At 35.1% G+C, this 13,909-nt stretch overlaps 3 protein-coding genes across 17 annotated transcripts; 2 read left to right on the top strand and 1 right to left on the bottom strand.

Annotated features, from left to right (window-relative positions):
* Positions 1–105: 105 nt before the first annotated feature.
* LOC109021635 (phosphoglycerate mutase-like protein 1) lies at positions 106–6,159 on the bottom strand. 14 transcript variants are annotated; one of them, XM_019004301.2, is made up of 11 exons: positions 5,647–5,668; positions 5,327–5,387; positions 5,076–5,137; positions 4,815–4,999; positions 4,625–4,704; positions 3,696–3,858; positions 2,639–2,713; positions 2,445–2,533; positions 1,156–1,275; positions 618–662; positions 106–540 (listed from the first exon to the last, which is right to left on the bottom strand). In XM_019004301.2, the coding sequence occupies exons 1-11, from the start codon at positions 5,651–5,653 to the stop codon at positions 414–416; spliced, it is 1,014 nt and encodes a 337-aa protein (XP_018859846.2). In that variant the 5' UTR covers positions 5,654–5,668; the 3' UTR covers positions 106–413. The 14 variants fall into 14 exon arrangements, with proteins under 14 accessions (XP_018859846.2, XP_018859848.2, XP_018859845.2 ...); XM_019004303.2 differs by lacking the exons at positions 5,327–5,387; positions 5,647–5,668 and adding an exon at positions 6,002–6,159; XM_019004300.2 differs by lacking the exons at positions 5,327–5,387; positions 5,647–5,668 and adding an exon at positions 6,002–6,140 and having other exon boundaries at positions 5,076–5,152.
* Positions 6,160–7,777: 1,618 nt separating this feature from the next.
* LOC109021638 (protein trichome birefringence-like 12) lies at positions 7,778–11,901 on the top strand. Of its 2 annotated transcripts, none has more exons than XM_019004317.2 (4): positions 7,778–8,385; positions 9,791–9,928; positions 10,760–11,009; positions 11,219–11,901. In XM_019004317.2, the coding sequence occupies exons 1-4, from the start codon at positions 7,871–7,873 to the stop codon at positions 11,498–11,500; spliced, it is 1,185 nt and encodes a 394-aa protein (XP_018859862.1). In that variant the 5' UTR covers positions 7,778–7,870; the 3' UTR covers positions 11,501–11,901. The 2 variants fall into 2 exon arrangements, with proteins under 2 accessions (XP_018859862.1, XP_018859861.1); XM_019004316.2 differs by having other exon boundaries at positions 7,785–8,385; positions 11,242–11,901.
* An 834-nt stretch (positions 11,902–12,735) lies between these two features.
* LOC109021637 lies at positions 12,736–13,585 on the top strand. The gene has a single exon (XM_019004315.2). The coding sequence runs from the start codon at positions 12,865–12,867 to the stop codon at positions 13,357–13,359; it is 495 nt and encodes a 164-aa protein (XP_018859860.1). The 5' UTR covers positions 12,736–12,864; the 3' UTR covers positions 13,360–13,585.
* The last annotated feature ends 324 nt before the right edge of the window (positions 13,586–13,909 follow it).

Below are 13,909 nucleotides of genomic sequence, written 5' to 3'. Positions count from 1 at the left end.
TGTAGCAGCTGCAGGCTGTAGCACCAACAGACTAGCATAACAGAGAAATCGATTTCATAACGACAACAAACAGTATATCGCTCATTGTCTAACAAGAGGGTGGTGTAGGAAGGGTATGGTGATGAACAGTCGTAGATTGGCTTGAGTTGCTCCGGATATCGACTCTATTACAGTGTCTCTATCACCTAATTATCTAGTTCATCCAATTTTCATTAAAAAAGGAATCAATGTTCATCCCTTCGTTGATTAATCAGATTCAAACTCCTCTATTTGAATATAAGTTCTAAAGATACCAGCAGAACATGTTGGAATGTCTAGTACGAAACCAGGGCTTGGAAGAATGCTTTTTTTTTTTTTTTTATCATATCATGGAACTCCTTGCTCACCACTTAAAACTTGTGGCACTTCTTTTACTATGTAAATCCAGAATCTGGCTCTTCTTTCTCCAATTTCTTCTCGACCGCAACATCACTTGGGAGATCAAGCCCAGAAGGTATCTTTCCTGGATAATTAGTTGTCGAGTCATCTGAACCTGCCATACTGGCAAAAGAAGAGAAATCATTACGAATCCTGAATGGGACGAAGTCTCTTGCGGTCGTGAAGGTTCATGAACTCACCTTCTATCAACAATGACCATAGAACGAAGCTCACAATTCGCAAAGCTGTAAGAACATGTTGCAAAAGTTATTTCTCATTCACAAATGAGTTAACAACTGATTCTGCATCATCAGCCTATTAATTTTTATTTGAAGTAGTTACCTTATAACTGATGCTCTACCCAAAGAAAAAAAGGCACATTCTAAGATATACACACGTATACACAAAGGAAAAGAAAATATATCGAATTTATCACATTACAGCTAAAAGATGAGAAAAATATAAATTTTACCGCACATGGAGGACATGCAAAGACACGCATTTGTACTCAGACATTAGCATTATGCAGTTTCTCAGGACAAAAGAGTATTAAGCTAGAGAATATGGGGAAAAAGTAGAGGAAAAAACTCGTGTAGGGAATATTGTATCTTACGTACCCAGGAGAACGTGGGGTAACACACTAAAAGGAGCATCCATATCAACTGAGTTTATGTTTCATGTTTGAAGGGTGCGGTCATAGTATCTCTAAAATAAATAAAAGGCATCATAGGTACTTACTGTTTGCATATTTCTTTTTTCACCAAAGGGTGACAGTCATTTCCAAACAAAGTTAGCGTATGAAACAAGAATCCACTGTGGGTAACAATTGCTATCTCCTTCTCTTTCCTTGTCCACAACCTGAGAAAGAAATTCAAAGAAAAGCTTAGGTCCCACATACAATCACGTCAAAGTCATATATATATATGTGTGTGTGTGTGTGTGTGTGCGCGCGAGTGTGTGTGTTGTGCACGCGCTTACAGTGCTATAACAATACTCTATGTGGTAAACTGTACAGCTAATCCGGAACCATTATATTGAGAAAATCAATCCAAAACTTGTGACTTTAGATACTTCTTGAGATCCATTGCCCCTTTAGATTCATACCCCACAAAAGTTAATAAGGAATCATGAAGAGTTCTCGAAAGGTATTTTGTTCTCGCAAAAAAAAGATCTTGAAAGACCTGATAAGCTAAACAGTTTATATTAAACAATATAAGAGTAAGGGGACGTTTGGATACAAAGATGAGTCACATAATTCTCAAAATTCTCAAAACTTCTCATAATTTCATTTTCAAACATCAAATAACTTTATTCTAAGACCTCTACATCACACACCATCCACATGACATAATTTGATTTGGAAAATAAATTTTAAAATTTGAATCTTACAAATCAAATTATGCTATGTGGATGGTGCATGGTGTAGAGGCCTTAGATAGTGCTCCCAAACATCACTCAAACACAAAACACTTTACAATTTTAAATCTTCAACTTTTTCAACTAATTATTCCCTAATAATTATTTAAACACAAAAACCAATACACATTTTCAAAAGAAAACACAACAATCAATACAACATTTACAAGCTTCAAAACAAAAATAATATTTAAAAATTATACTCCAACAATTAATATTTTTATTTAACTTTTTCTCTCTCCTTTTCCAAATCCCAATAAAACATCTTAACTCAAACCATTTCACTACTATTCACAGAATTATGAGATAGTCCAAGTGTCCAAACGAGCTCTAAAGCTAGCTTTACTCTTACTTATAAAAAAAGGATTAAGCTAACAATCCTAGAAAAGCTCGTGGTCAACTAAAATAAAGTTTGTCCTCTAAAATGAAAGCACATTAAACAATCAATTGCACAAGTTAAACTCGAAGATGATAGCACATTAAACAATCAATTGCAGTTTTCCGTGTAATTGGTGGTTGAAGTATCAGTGAGGTACTGTTTGAATGCATTTAGAGCCTAAATGCATTGACCCAAATCCAGAGTTCTGATAGTGAACAAAGGTCATCATCACCAGTTCATAAACTTCAATCCCCTAGCTGCAACTTCTTCCTTTGTCTCTCTAATATTGGCCTTCCATAATACATCCTCGTCATTTTCTATCTGCATAGAAATCTGAAAGTTATTCATCAGGGAATCCAAGGAAAAAACGAACGTTCACTAGTAACTGTATTGCTGCCTCTAGATCTACTTTATCAAAGTACTTGCCGGAGAAAAATCAATTGCAGGGAAAAGGAACTGATAGTCACTGATGTTTCTCCTTTTATCACAAGGGTGAACTCCCTGCAACCAGAGATATACAGAACAAAAGTAGCTTTAGAGATCATTCAATGAGGCAGTTGGGCATTGCCCGCTGCAAGGTCAAAGGCTCTTATCCATACAGAGTACACTTCCCCATAGTTCAGCGCACATACATTTTTTAATAGGTCATATTTCAGCGTACATATTATATGCTATCTAAATTTAGATTTTGAGTGCCCCGCCAGTGGTGGCTAGGTGGAGGCTAATTTGGTTCTCCAAATGTGAGCTTTAAAGCATGGCTGGTTATTCACAATAGGTTCACTACTGAAGATAGACTTCTTCAGTGGGGACATTCTAGTGATGTACATTGGGTTTTTACCGGGACTATTGCATGCACGTATTGTCTTTTTATCAATGTGGTTTTCTAACAGAATTTGCAGCATGTTCGATGTCTCAAACAATGCATTTATCATTAAGAGCCATTGTAATAAGCTTTTGAGCAACTCATATGCCATGTGGCAGCTAGCTGTTTGACCAGTTTCCTTTTTTCCCTGTGGTATGTTCTCTCTGTGCATTTGCATCTTGTACTGTCATGTTTAGTTTATATGCAGAAAAAAATGAATTCATCAGAAAAAAAGTACTAAGCTCATTAGAAGTAAGAAAAATATCTATGGTCTAATATATATGAAACGTGTTCCTTGAATTGTCTCTGTTCAAAGTTGAATCAGACATTTCTGAAATTTGTGCTGTTAAAATTAGCAAAACCAAGCCAAATTATCAAGGCACAAATGGAACAATTGACACTCTTGCCTACAGAAAGCATTTTCTTCCATGAGATACTGTCAAGATTTTATACTCGATAGATAAGAAGTATTTAAAAGTAGTCTTGTAGGCATGATCTTGGGGTGGGTTTTACACAGCCAACAACTAAGTTACTCGGCCATTAACAATCTGATTCACTCTCATCTGATGGAAGGCAAGTGTAATTGCAAGAAAGGAGAATGTAAATATTCACAAGACATACCAAATGTTCTCGACAATGCTCTACTGCTATGATTGGTGGGCAATTAAGACTTGAGATTGCAGCACGGCCACTATTTCCCGCATTCGCCACCATTAGAGGCAGTACATCCGCCTTATCTGCATAGCCCTCACCACCAAATACTCCAACAGCAGTTTGTATAGTCCTATAATCAAGTGAACATGAGTAAAATGTTGACAGTTTGTATAGTCCTATAATCAAGTGAACATGAGTAAAATGTTGACTTTTGCGACATAAATCATGAAATATGTCTTTTCAGGGAAGATAACAACTAAAGAACCAAATCCATTGTCGAAAAGAAGCATAACAACTAAATTAAGTTAAGTAGGTAAAAAACTTAATTTTGAATTTTGTATATCCTCTCTCTACTGGAGCCTTTCTGCATAACCATTGCAAAAATGACCATAGTCTATCAATCCCATCAAACAAATAAACGCCATAGATATTTAAATTACTGTTCCAAATACAAGCATGTTCTAAACACTTGCCCTATCTCAATACATTCCTTTAGATAAAGACCCTGTTTTTTCCTCTTTTTGGATGGTAATTATTTCTCAGGAAATGGGGTGTGAATCAAACCCATGTTTGAATTTCCTTTCAGCTGATTATATAATCCCATCAGAACTGTAAATTTTGGTGAACATTTTGGAGTGCAACTTCCACAATCAAGAAAAGAGAGTGAGAGTGAGAGTGAGAATCAAGATGAACGTTTGAACTTCAATTCAAGAAACAAAAACTTCCACCTATCTTTCAGAAAATATTACTAGACATCAATTCAAATATCAAAACTGATTATGACTGAAAGAAAAAAACCACAGAAGGAAGAAGAACTACTTCTAGATTTAAACAGAAATGTGAAAAGATATCAATGAATGGCCATGAAGAGGATTACAATAAGCTGACATAAAAACCTTAGCAATGGGGATGTAATGACTAAATCAATCGTCTTGGATAACCCAGATGCATGAACATGCTTTCGCAAATTATCAACCTGCAACAACAGCAAAAAAAAACTCGAGCAACATTTTTCAATGGGGTATGGCGATCTTTCCAGCAAGGGTAAAATTGTAGATAAAATTGTAATAATGACTTGCTTCATACCTGCTGCCAGCCTAGTGGAGTTAGGTGTGCATCAAAGTAGTCAGGAGACAAGTATGCCTTGTAATTCTTATCTCCCTCTACATTGTGGATTCCTTGTCCGTGCCTCACCTGGATGTATGGTTTTAAAAGACCACAAGGCCTTAAGTTGCGAACAAAAGCCAAGAAAGAAGGCAAACTTGAATGTCCTTCAGACAAATTTATAGCAGGTTTAGATCCATGATGGACATTGTACATAATTGAAAAGCAGATTTGGGTACCAACCAGATGGAGAGTTTTGCATCGGTGCAATGGAAACAAACTTGGCCCTGCACCACCATCCATGTCTGCAATTGCACACACTAGCTTTCAAGTAAGAAAAAGGAAAAATACGAGTAAAAAATAATGGTAATTGCCTGAAAAACTTCAAGTAAAAAAAAAAAACGGATTTCAAGATAACATTCGATTAAAATCATATATCTGTAGTGTATGTGTTTGTGCAACATGATCCGGAGACGTAGCTCAAATAGCATTACAAGGTGACGTCATATGACTCGTGGCGCCATAGCACAACACATGTTCCCCTAACGACAATATCTGATCAGACCAAACAATGTGCCGCAAAATTAAAGTGAGTTAGTTCAGTCAGTGAGTGCTGAAAGCATGTATGGTTCAAGTCCAATACGTTTCCCACTAGTAATTCCTTCTTTTTTTTCTAAAATTTTCATTCCATACAATTAACAGCCTCTCTTTCATAAACATGCAGTTACCACTTACAACGTGATGGGAAACATATATAACTAGTAAGGGAAATTTATAATTGATAAAGAAATCGGCATTATTAAAACATGCATACCTGTCATGTATCAGACAAGATAAGAACTTTGTGGTCAGTTTAACAAGTCCTAAACGAAATAAACAAAAACCAAAAAGAACCCCACAACTTCCATCAAATTGGAATATACAATATCAAAACTTGACAGATCAGACCACTATTTTCCTACGGGATTCATACATCAAGGAAACCCAACATCTGCTAAGCTAAATGGGAGTTGGGCTAAAACAACTTAAATACATAAATTTTTTAAGAAAGAAAAAAAGAAGAAGAAAGAAAGAACCATACGCACTAATTAAAAAAAAAAAAAAAATCAACAAAAAATCCACATGTGAAGATATATGTTAGAGGGAGTGTCGTGGAAGGGAAGGTGTACCAGGGGAAGAGGAGAGGGAAAGAGCCGAGAGACGAGATCGAAGCGGGGATGATTGAGACGGAGAAGCGAGAGGAATGCAAGTGGTGGAAGAGAGATATCATACGGTAGAGAAATGCGACTGCGTGTACGTCTGCTATCATGACTGAGAGGACTTAAGTAGGTTGTGTTTCGGCAGTGAAATATTTGAGGTATTTTTACGGAGAAAAGATACTTACAATCGTGAATTGTGTAACCGTCGCGTAATCGTTTTGAAAAAAATGAATAAAATATGGGATTCATATGAAAAAAATTAATTTTTTAATAATAGACTCTACTTTTTTTCAAAGCGATTACGCGGCGGTTACGCACTTCACGGTTGTATGTAGAATTACTCATTTTTATAAGTAATTGTGAAAAAATAAGGGTAAAATATTAAAATTAATAAAAAATAAAAAATAATATGTAATAAATAATAATAAAATAATAAATAATAGTAAGATATATTTATTATTTAAATTAGATTTAAGGTCTTATTTGGATTAGGTTTATCTCAATTTAAAATTTCTTTTCACGTAATACTTAAAATTTTTCTAATTTTTTATAAATATATCTAAATTCATCTTAACATTTAAATATATCTAAATTTATCTTAAATAAGTCTTATAAAACTCATTCTATCATCTAAATTTATTACTATTTATTAAAAAATTCAACTCATTTTAACTTAATTTAAAATATTAATATTAGGAGTGATTGATTTTAATTTTTAATAATGGGGATGGATAGATGGATGGATGGGGTGGGTAGGTTCCTCTGCTGCTTTAATGACTGCTTCTCTCGTCCACTCTGTCTTTTGTCTTGGGAAAGTAGGGGTCCGATCAGTCAAGGTTTGATGTTGTATATTATATTCTAATTTGATGGAAGTCGTGGGATTCTTCTTGTTTTTGTTTATAAGTAACTTAATTTATTTTTAAATAATTAATAAATCATATTATTTTATTACAATTACATTTTAATATTATATAATTATTTTTTTATTATAATTGTAAAATAAAAAATAGTTATAAGATTATTCATTTACTTTTAGAACTTGTTAAAATGACCATAAAGTTCTTATCTTTGTCTAATATATGACAGGTACGCATGTTTAAATAATGCTGATTTATTTATTAATTATAAATTTACCTTACTGTAGGACGTGTACGTGACAAGGTAGTCCGTTGAAGATTCCCCGTTAACTTGAGAATAACATTATTGTTCTTCAAATTATTTGCCTGTGAAAAAAAATTGTGGACACAGAAACATATATTCAATAAGATTATTGATATTGAATTAGTCAAATATCTTTTTATTTTTAAATTTAATAAATATTATCTATATTTGTTTTATATTAAATTAATTAAATTATTTTCATTCAAATTATAAATTACAATAAATTTATTATTATTTTTAAATATAAAAAGAACTATAACAAATCTAAAAATATTTTTTAAGATTATTATATTATAAATATGAAATTTTTATTTATATGAAATTATTATATTATGGATTGTTGAATTGTAAAAATAAAAATAAATATGATTTGTTTGAAGTTATTGAAAATTATGAAAATAAAATAAAAATTAATTAAAAAATAAAAAAAATAAAATTTTATTATTATAAAAAACATAATGATTAATTCAATTTAAATTTTAAATTTTAAATAATTAACTAAAAATAAAAAAATTACCTATTAATCAAAATTTTAAAAATAAATGCCATTCAATGTTAATACTCTAATTTGCACAAACCGTCGGAAATCGGGGCAACGTGTGTGTATACACAATATACGGACTCCTCGATCTAGAGAAGCCGGTCTGTATCTTCGGGGGCCGTAGGCGATGCACCAGAATGCCTCCTAAGCTCCTCTCGCCCGTCTTCCCATGCCTAATCTTCCTCACTCTCCTCCTCCTTTCCTTCTATTCCTCTCTCCTCTCTCACCCCCCACCCGCTGTCCCACCTCCAAACCGACCTCTTTGCAACCTCTTCAAAGGCCACTGGGTCCTCGATCCCACCAGCAAACCCCTCTACGACCACACGTGCCCATTCCACCGAAACGCCTGGAACTGTCTCAAAAACCAAAGAGAAAACATGGGTCTCATCAATTCCTGGAAATGGGTACCCGAATCATGTGCTCTGCCTCGGATTGATCCAGCTCGCTTTCTGGGTCTGATGAGGAACAAGAATATTGGGTTTATTGGGGACTCACTGAACGAAAACTTCCTGGTGTCCTTCTTGTGTGTGCTTAGAGTGGCTGACATGGGTGCCAGAAAGTGGAAGAAGAAAGGGGCTTGGAAAGGTGCTTTTTTTCCCAAGTTCAATGTCACGGTGGGGTATCATCGGGCCGTTTTGCTAGCAAAATACCAGTAAGTTTTAGTTTATTCTTTTATTAGATAATGTTTGTGGGATTTTCTTTGTTTATAAAATTCTGTTGTAAGTGTTTACATTGTGCCACAACATTCAGTTTTTGTCTAATGTGATGGCTGTTATGGGTCAGTAATAGGTGAAACAAAGTATCGTGCTAGTGTCATTGATATCGTGGTAGTGAAATTAACACTCGTGGATTCATAAAGAGAGTTTTGTGTTGATGATGCAGCTAAAGAGACCCGATAGATTTAGCAAGTATCACTAACATCGATATGAATTGCAATGAACGATCATATATGGCATGTATGAGCGAATGTATTATGATAAACGAAACAAAAATGATTCATTTAACCAGTGTAATCATTATGTTGATGGCTTGGTTTTAGAAATGGAAGTTACACGAGAATTATTTTGATAACCATGATAAATGGTATGCTTTCCCGTTTTAAAATTATTTCCAAATGAATCGTGGTGTGATTGTAATAAATGATAAAGTGGGAATTTTGGTAAAATGACTATATTTTTGTGGAGTTCCCGAAGAAATGCTGGATGCAACAAGAAGTTAATGACATGCTGGAGTAATGTCCATATATTTCTTCCAAAAAATCAAATATATAATTTCCTGGACGTGATGAGATCAAGGTGAAAATTGCATATTGGGTCATCCAATTTTGCTTACTACTTTTTCTTTCCCATTTCAATTGTAAAGTTTAGGCTTAAAGCAAACTTTATCCAGTGTTACTTTGGATGCATGCTTGGTTAGATGTGGAGTTTTTTCTGGATTAGTTGAATTTGCTGCTAAAGTGTTTGGTTTTCCGTGGAAAGCTTTGGGTGATTGTAATGATAACAATCTGATAGTTTTGACTGTTTGAACATAAAGCTGCGACTTGATTGGCCTCTGGTGCTATTAAGCTATGCTCAGGGTTGTGAAAGGGTAGATAGTCACAGAAATTAATGGTTAAAGTAGAAATGCAAGTTTTAGTGGATGCCAATTATGCAATCTCATCCAATAATATGTTATACTTTTTTGGAGTGCTTCTGATAATTAGCGTTTTCTTAACTGCATTCTATGCCTGTGATTGATATAATGACCCAACTGACAGCTGCATGTTTGTGGTGTCACTCATTGTGATCAGTGAATATACCTATTGGTCGATACTTTACAAATTGTATATACCTGAGATAGTAATAATAATAATAAAAAAAAAAGTGATTGGATAGTAATTCTTCTTCTTTTCACATATCTGGTTCAGTTGGGTTCTCAGTGGATTTGACAGGATTTGATGATTCCTCTAAACCGAAACTTGATTAAAATCTTGCTAAGTATCTCAGCTGAAGTTGCGTTTTCATCTTTATGAATTTTGGAAATGGCAACCTTACTTGCTCGTAACTGATTAAACAAAGGTGGCAGCCAAAACAGTCAACAGTTGATGATCAGGATGGACTGAAAGGAATATATCGAGTTGACGTTGATATTCCTGCAGATGATTGGGTCAACATCAGTGACTTCTATCATGTCCTTGTTTACAATACTGGCCATTGGTAAATCCCTTTTAATATTTGCTAATTCACAGAATAGGTTGGTCAATGTATTATTTCCTTTTATTTTTATTTTTAATGAATGCTATGGACTCATCAGCATTGATATACTTGTATTTTCTAGTTGTAATCACTGCAAAAATACAGGTATATGAGACCGATCGGCCCTCTTAATTAGGAATTAATTAGCTTTCCTTTTTCTTTTTGGGAGAAGATAGGAAGTATGTAATGATACTCATGTACTTTTCTTTTTTAGCTGCATCATATTCATTCTTTTCATGGACATGTTTTTAATAGATTCAGAGTCAAACTACTCGGGCGCTTTTAAACATCACTACCCATACCATTTATTCGTATAGCTATGAAAATAAAGGCATGATGCATTTTCATACCATAAGTATTAATATCCTGCATCTTATAAAAAAAAAGTATTAATATCCTGCATCCCTATTAATTTAATTCTTCTTACATGTTTACTTGAGGCGTTTACGCAATAAATGAGAAGACAAGATAACTTTTGTAAAAGAACGATGTTAATTGGCAGACCTGGCCGATTGAAATAGTTATATGTTTTCATATGGGCATAAGTAGGAGCATAGTATATAGAATTGCTTCTAGAGGAGGAAGACAATTTAATTCAGAAAAAAATGTGTAAAAAATTGGCACAAATCAGAAACCTTTTAAGGTTGTAAAATACACTTTTCTGCATTCCGTTGAGTTAAAAAAAAAAAAAAGAAGCCTTTCAGTTGGCACCTCATGAGATGATCTTAACATTCTGGTCTCTCACACGTTTCATGGCTATCTGAGTATGCTTTCTCACTTGGTCTTGAACAGGTGGGGTTATGATAAATTCCCGAAAGAGAAACCACTTGTCTTTTATCGTGGGGGACAACCAATATTTCCCCCCATTGAGATGTTGGATGGATTTAAAGTTGTTCTGGAGAATATGGTCTCTTACATACAAAAGCAAGTTCCCAGCAGGACACTCAAATTCTGGCGTTTGCAATCACCAAGGCATTTTTTTGGTGGTGAGTGGAATCAAAATGGTAGCTGCGTGTTCAGTGAGCCACTACAGGAATTCCAGGTATGAATCGATGAGGACCATCTGCACTTTCGTGCCTCCTTATCATGGTTTTAGGTATTTTTTCAGAGCACCCATCTAAGTCCTGATAGATGTTAAAGTCATGTACAAACATTATGATTTCTGTCATGTTTTTTATTGATGTATATTGGGATATTTCCCATATCCTTCCCTCACTTTTCTGCTCAAATTTGGTCCTGATACCTGGACAGCTTGACTTATGGTTTGATCCCAGGAACAAGGGTGTGAACAAAGAAGCGAGACAGCTGAACCATCTGATTGAAGATGCTTTGCAAGGCACGGGGATTCGACTGCTTGATCTGACTCATTTGAGTGAGTTCAGAGCAGATGCCCATCCTGCAATTTGGTTGGGAAAGAAGGATGCAGTGGCAATCTGGGGTCAGGACTGCATGCACTGGTGCTTACCTGGTGTTCCTGACACATGGGTTGATGTCTTGTCAGAACTGATCCGTGGTAGTTTGGAGACAGGGTAATAAAAGTCAGTTGTATCCCCTTTAAACTTCAAACTGCAAAACGTTTCACAACTCCACGAGAAGACATTGTGTTCTTCTTCCTTGCATGCAGTCACTAAGATCCAACAAGGTGGATCGGGGTATAAACGAGCACCCAAAGGCTATCTTACGCGAGATTTGGATGTCATTGACTTTGAGACTTCTTACCGGAAAATGCCTGTTGCTCCCTTTGTTGTGCCAGTTCAGATGTCCAATTGTACGAACATGAGTACATACTTAAAAAGTTTATTTGGATTTGTTGCTCTCTTTTCTTTTCTTTTTTCATTTTCTTTTGGCAAGGTCTTTCTTATTGTGGAAAAAGTAGAGGCTCAAGATGTTAAACATTCGGATGGATGATTTCTTTATCTATTGATTTTTTTGCCATTTGTGATTCCTGTCAGAAATGTAAGCCCTCTGTATACATTTTTTGCCCTAGGCCTCTGCATATTTCTTGAATGTCGTTTTTGTCCCGCTCTCCGCTCTCAACTTTTTTTTTTATAACCGTGGGTGTTCGGACTAGTTTGCGCACTCCTCGACTAATTACACAAGGTCCTGAAGTTAACGATTGGGTAAACTTCCAATGGCTCTAAGGGGATTTGAACTGATGATCATTGGGAAGCAAACTCAAGACCGGATCAACTGAGCTACCCTGTAGGGTTCCCTCTCAACCTTTTGAATGTTGTGTTTTTCACTTTTTCTACACTTTAAGACTGTAAAAATGATAAACATATATCACTTTTCATAATATTTTACATAACAATATTTTAAAAGAAAGTTATGGGTGTAAACTAACTTGTAAAGTAACATCATTTACTAAAACACCCAAAAGGTACCGTACTGTTTGAAGGGAGACGGGCATATTTAAATATAAGAAATAGTTTATCCCATCATTATAATTTTTATAAACTATTATATAAAATATAATAAATAATTTAATTTTTTTAATTTTTAATTTTTTAAATAATAATAATATTAAAAAATAATATTTTAATAATAATTTATTTAATTTTTAACATCGATCCCAACCCATTATCAAAACTCCCCTGAATCAACTTGTATATTGAACTTTATTGGACTGGAATCGGAAGCCTGGTACCAATGCAATCCACCGTAGATTAGAGATAAGAGAGACCGGCTCCTCCAATCTGTGTTCTTTGTTCGGCAGGGCATTTTCGTAAATCTGATGAACAAACAGGGATAAATATCCCGTTAGAACAACGACAACCGACCAAACCCTACTCTGGACACAATCGAACTCGAACATCGCTCTCTTGGTTCACTGTTTCGATATCGAAACCTTTGTTTCTCCAAAAATTTAAGTCAATACATCTCAACCAAAGATTCAAATGGCTTCAAGAATTCCTTTCTTTTCATTTACAATCACCCCACAACCCCGAAAATTGCATCCTTGTCCTTTCTACTCGACAACCCTTTGGAGCATTAAACCCAGAACGCAAATCCCATGCATCAACAAGATCGGTGATTTAGACCTTGCATCAGGTTTGGCTTCAGAGGCGGCAAAGAGAAATGCCCATTTGGTGCAAAGAGAGGAGGCCATGAAGAAGAGCAAAGAGCTCCTGTTCACAGAGCTGTGCCAGTACCTAGCTTTGAAAGGAGATGAAGTCAGGAAGAAGTGGAGAAAGATGGACGAAGAGGACAAATGGGTTTTGGTTAAAGGGTTTATTTCAGAGTGGAGTGAGAGTTTTCATCCCTTGTCTGCAAGGTCTGTGAAGGAGATGGTTGAGGAATATTTGCAGGAAGAGAGCCCATCAGCAAAATCTTCTCCTTCATCGTTATTTCCTGGATTGAGGAGGATGATGGGGTTTTCCCAAAACAAGTGAAGAAAGGGGAGAAAAGCAGAGAATTTGCATGTGGGTGGAATTCACAATCTCAATTTCAAATTCGTGACTTGTGTTGGATGTTTAAGGATTGCAATCTTTGGAATGTAAGGAAGGTTTATTTATTTCAAACAGAACTTGGTTGAATAGAACAACTTTTTGCTTGATGTATATGACGTTAATGCTCTCTCTTTACAGAATCTCGGTGTATATAACCTTGTTTTTCTTATGATCTTTTCATTATTTTTTATGACAGAAAATTTGTTTTAAAATATGATGCCTTTATTCGCTCATGCGATAAATCTAACGTTCGTGTTTGAATACCACTGCCACTACCAGGTTTGATAACTCTTCGCATGCCAACCGAAACATCTTCACTATCCTGTTCATACCAACATCTGCAGACTCCTGCATAAAATACTTATCATTTTCCTCGTTTTACGCCGAAACAACACGAGTTTAACGGTAGATATCGTTGCTACTAATTAAGGTTCAAATTAGTTGGCTTCCGTTAATGGTTTTTTTCATACGGATTAGACGGGACGGACATATT

The sequence above is a fragment of the Juglans regia genome, chromosome 13, assembly GCF_001411555.2.
Source record: "Juglans regia cultivar Chandler chromosome 13, Walnut 2.0, whole genome shotgun sequence".
NCBI lineage: Eukaryota > Viridiplantae > Streptophyta > Magnoliopsida > Fagales > Juglandaceae > Juglans > Juglans regia.
The sequence above is the reverse complement of the archived record's forward strand: the minus strand, read 5'-3'. Positions and strand labels throughout refer to the sequence as shown.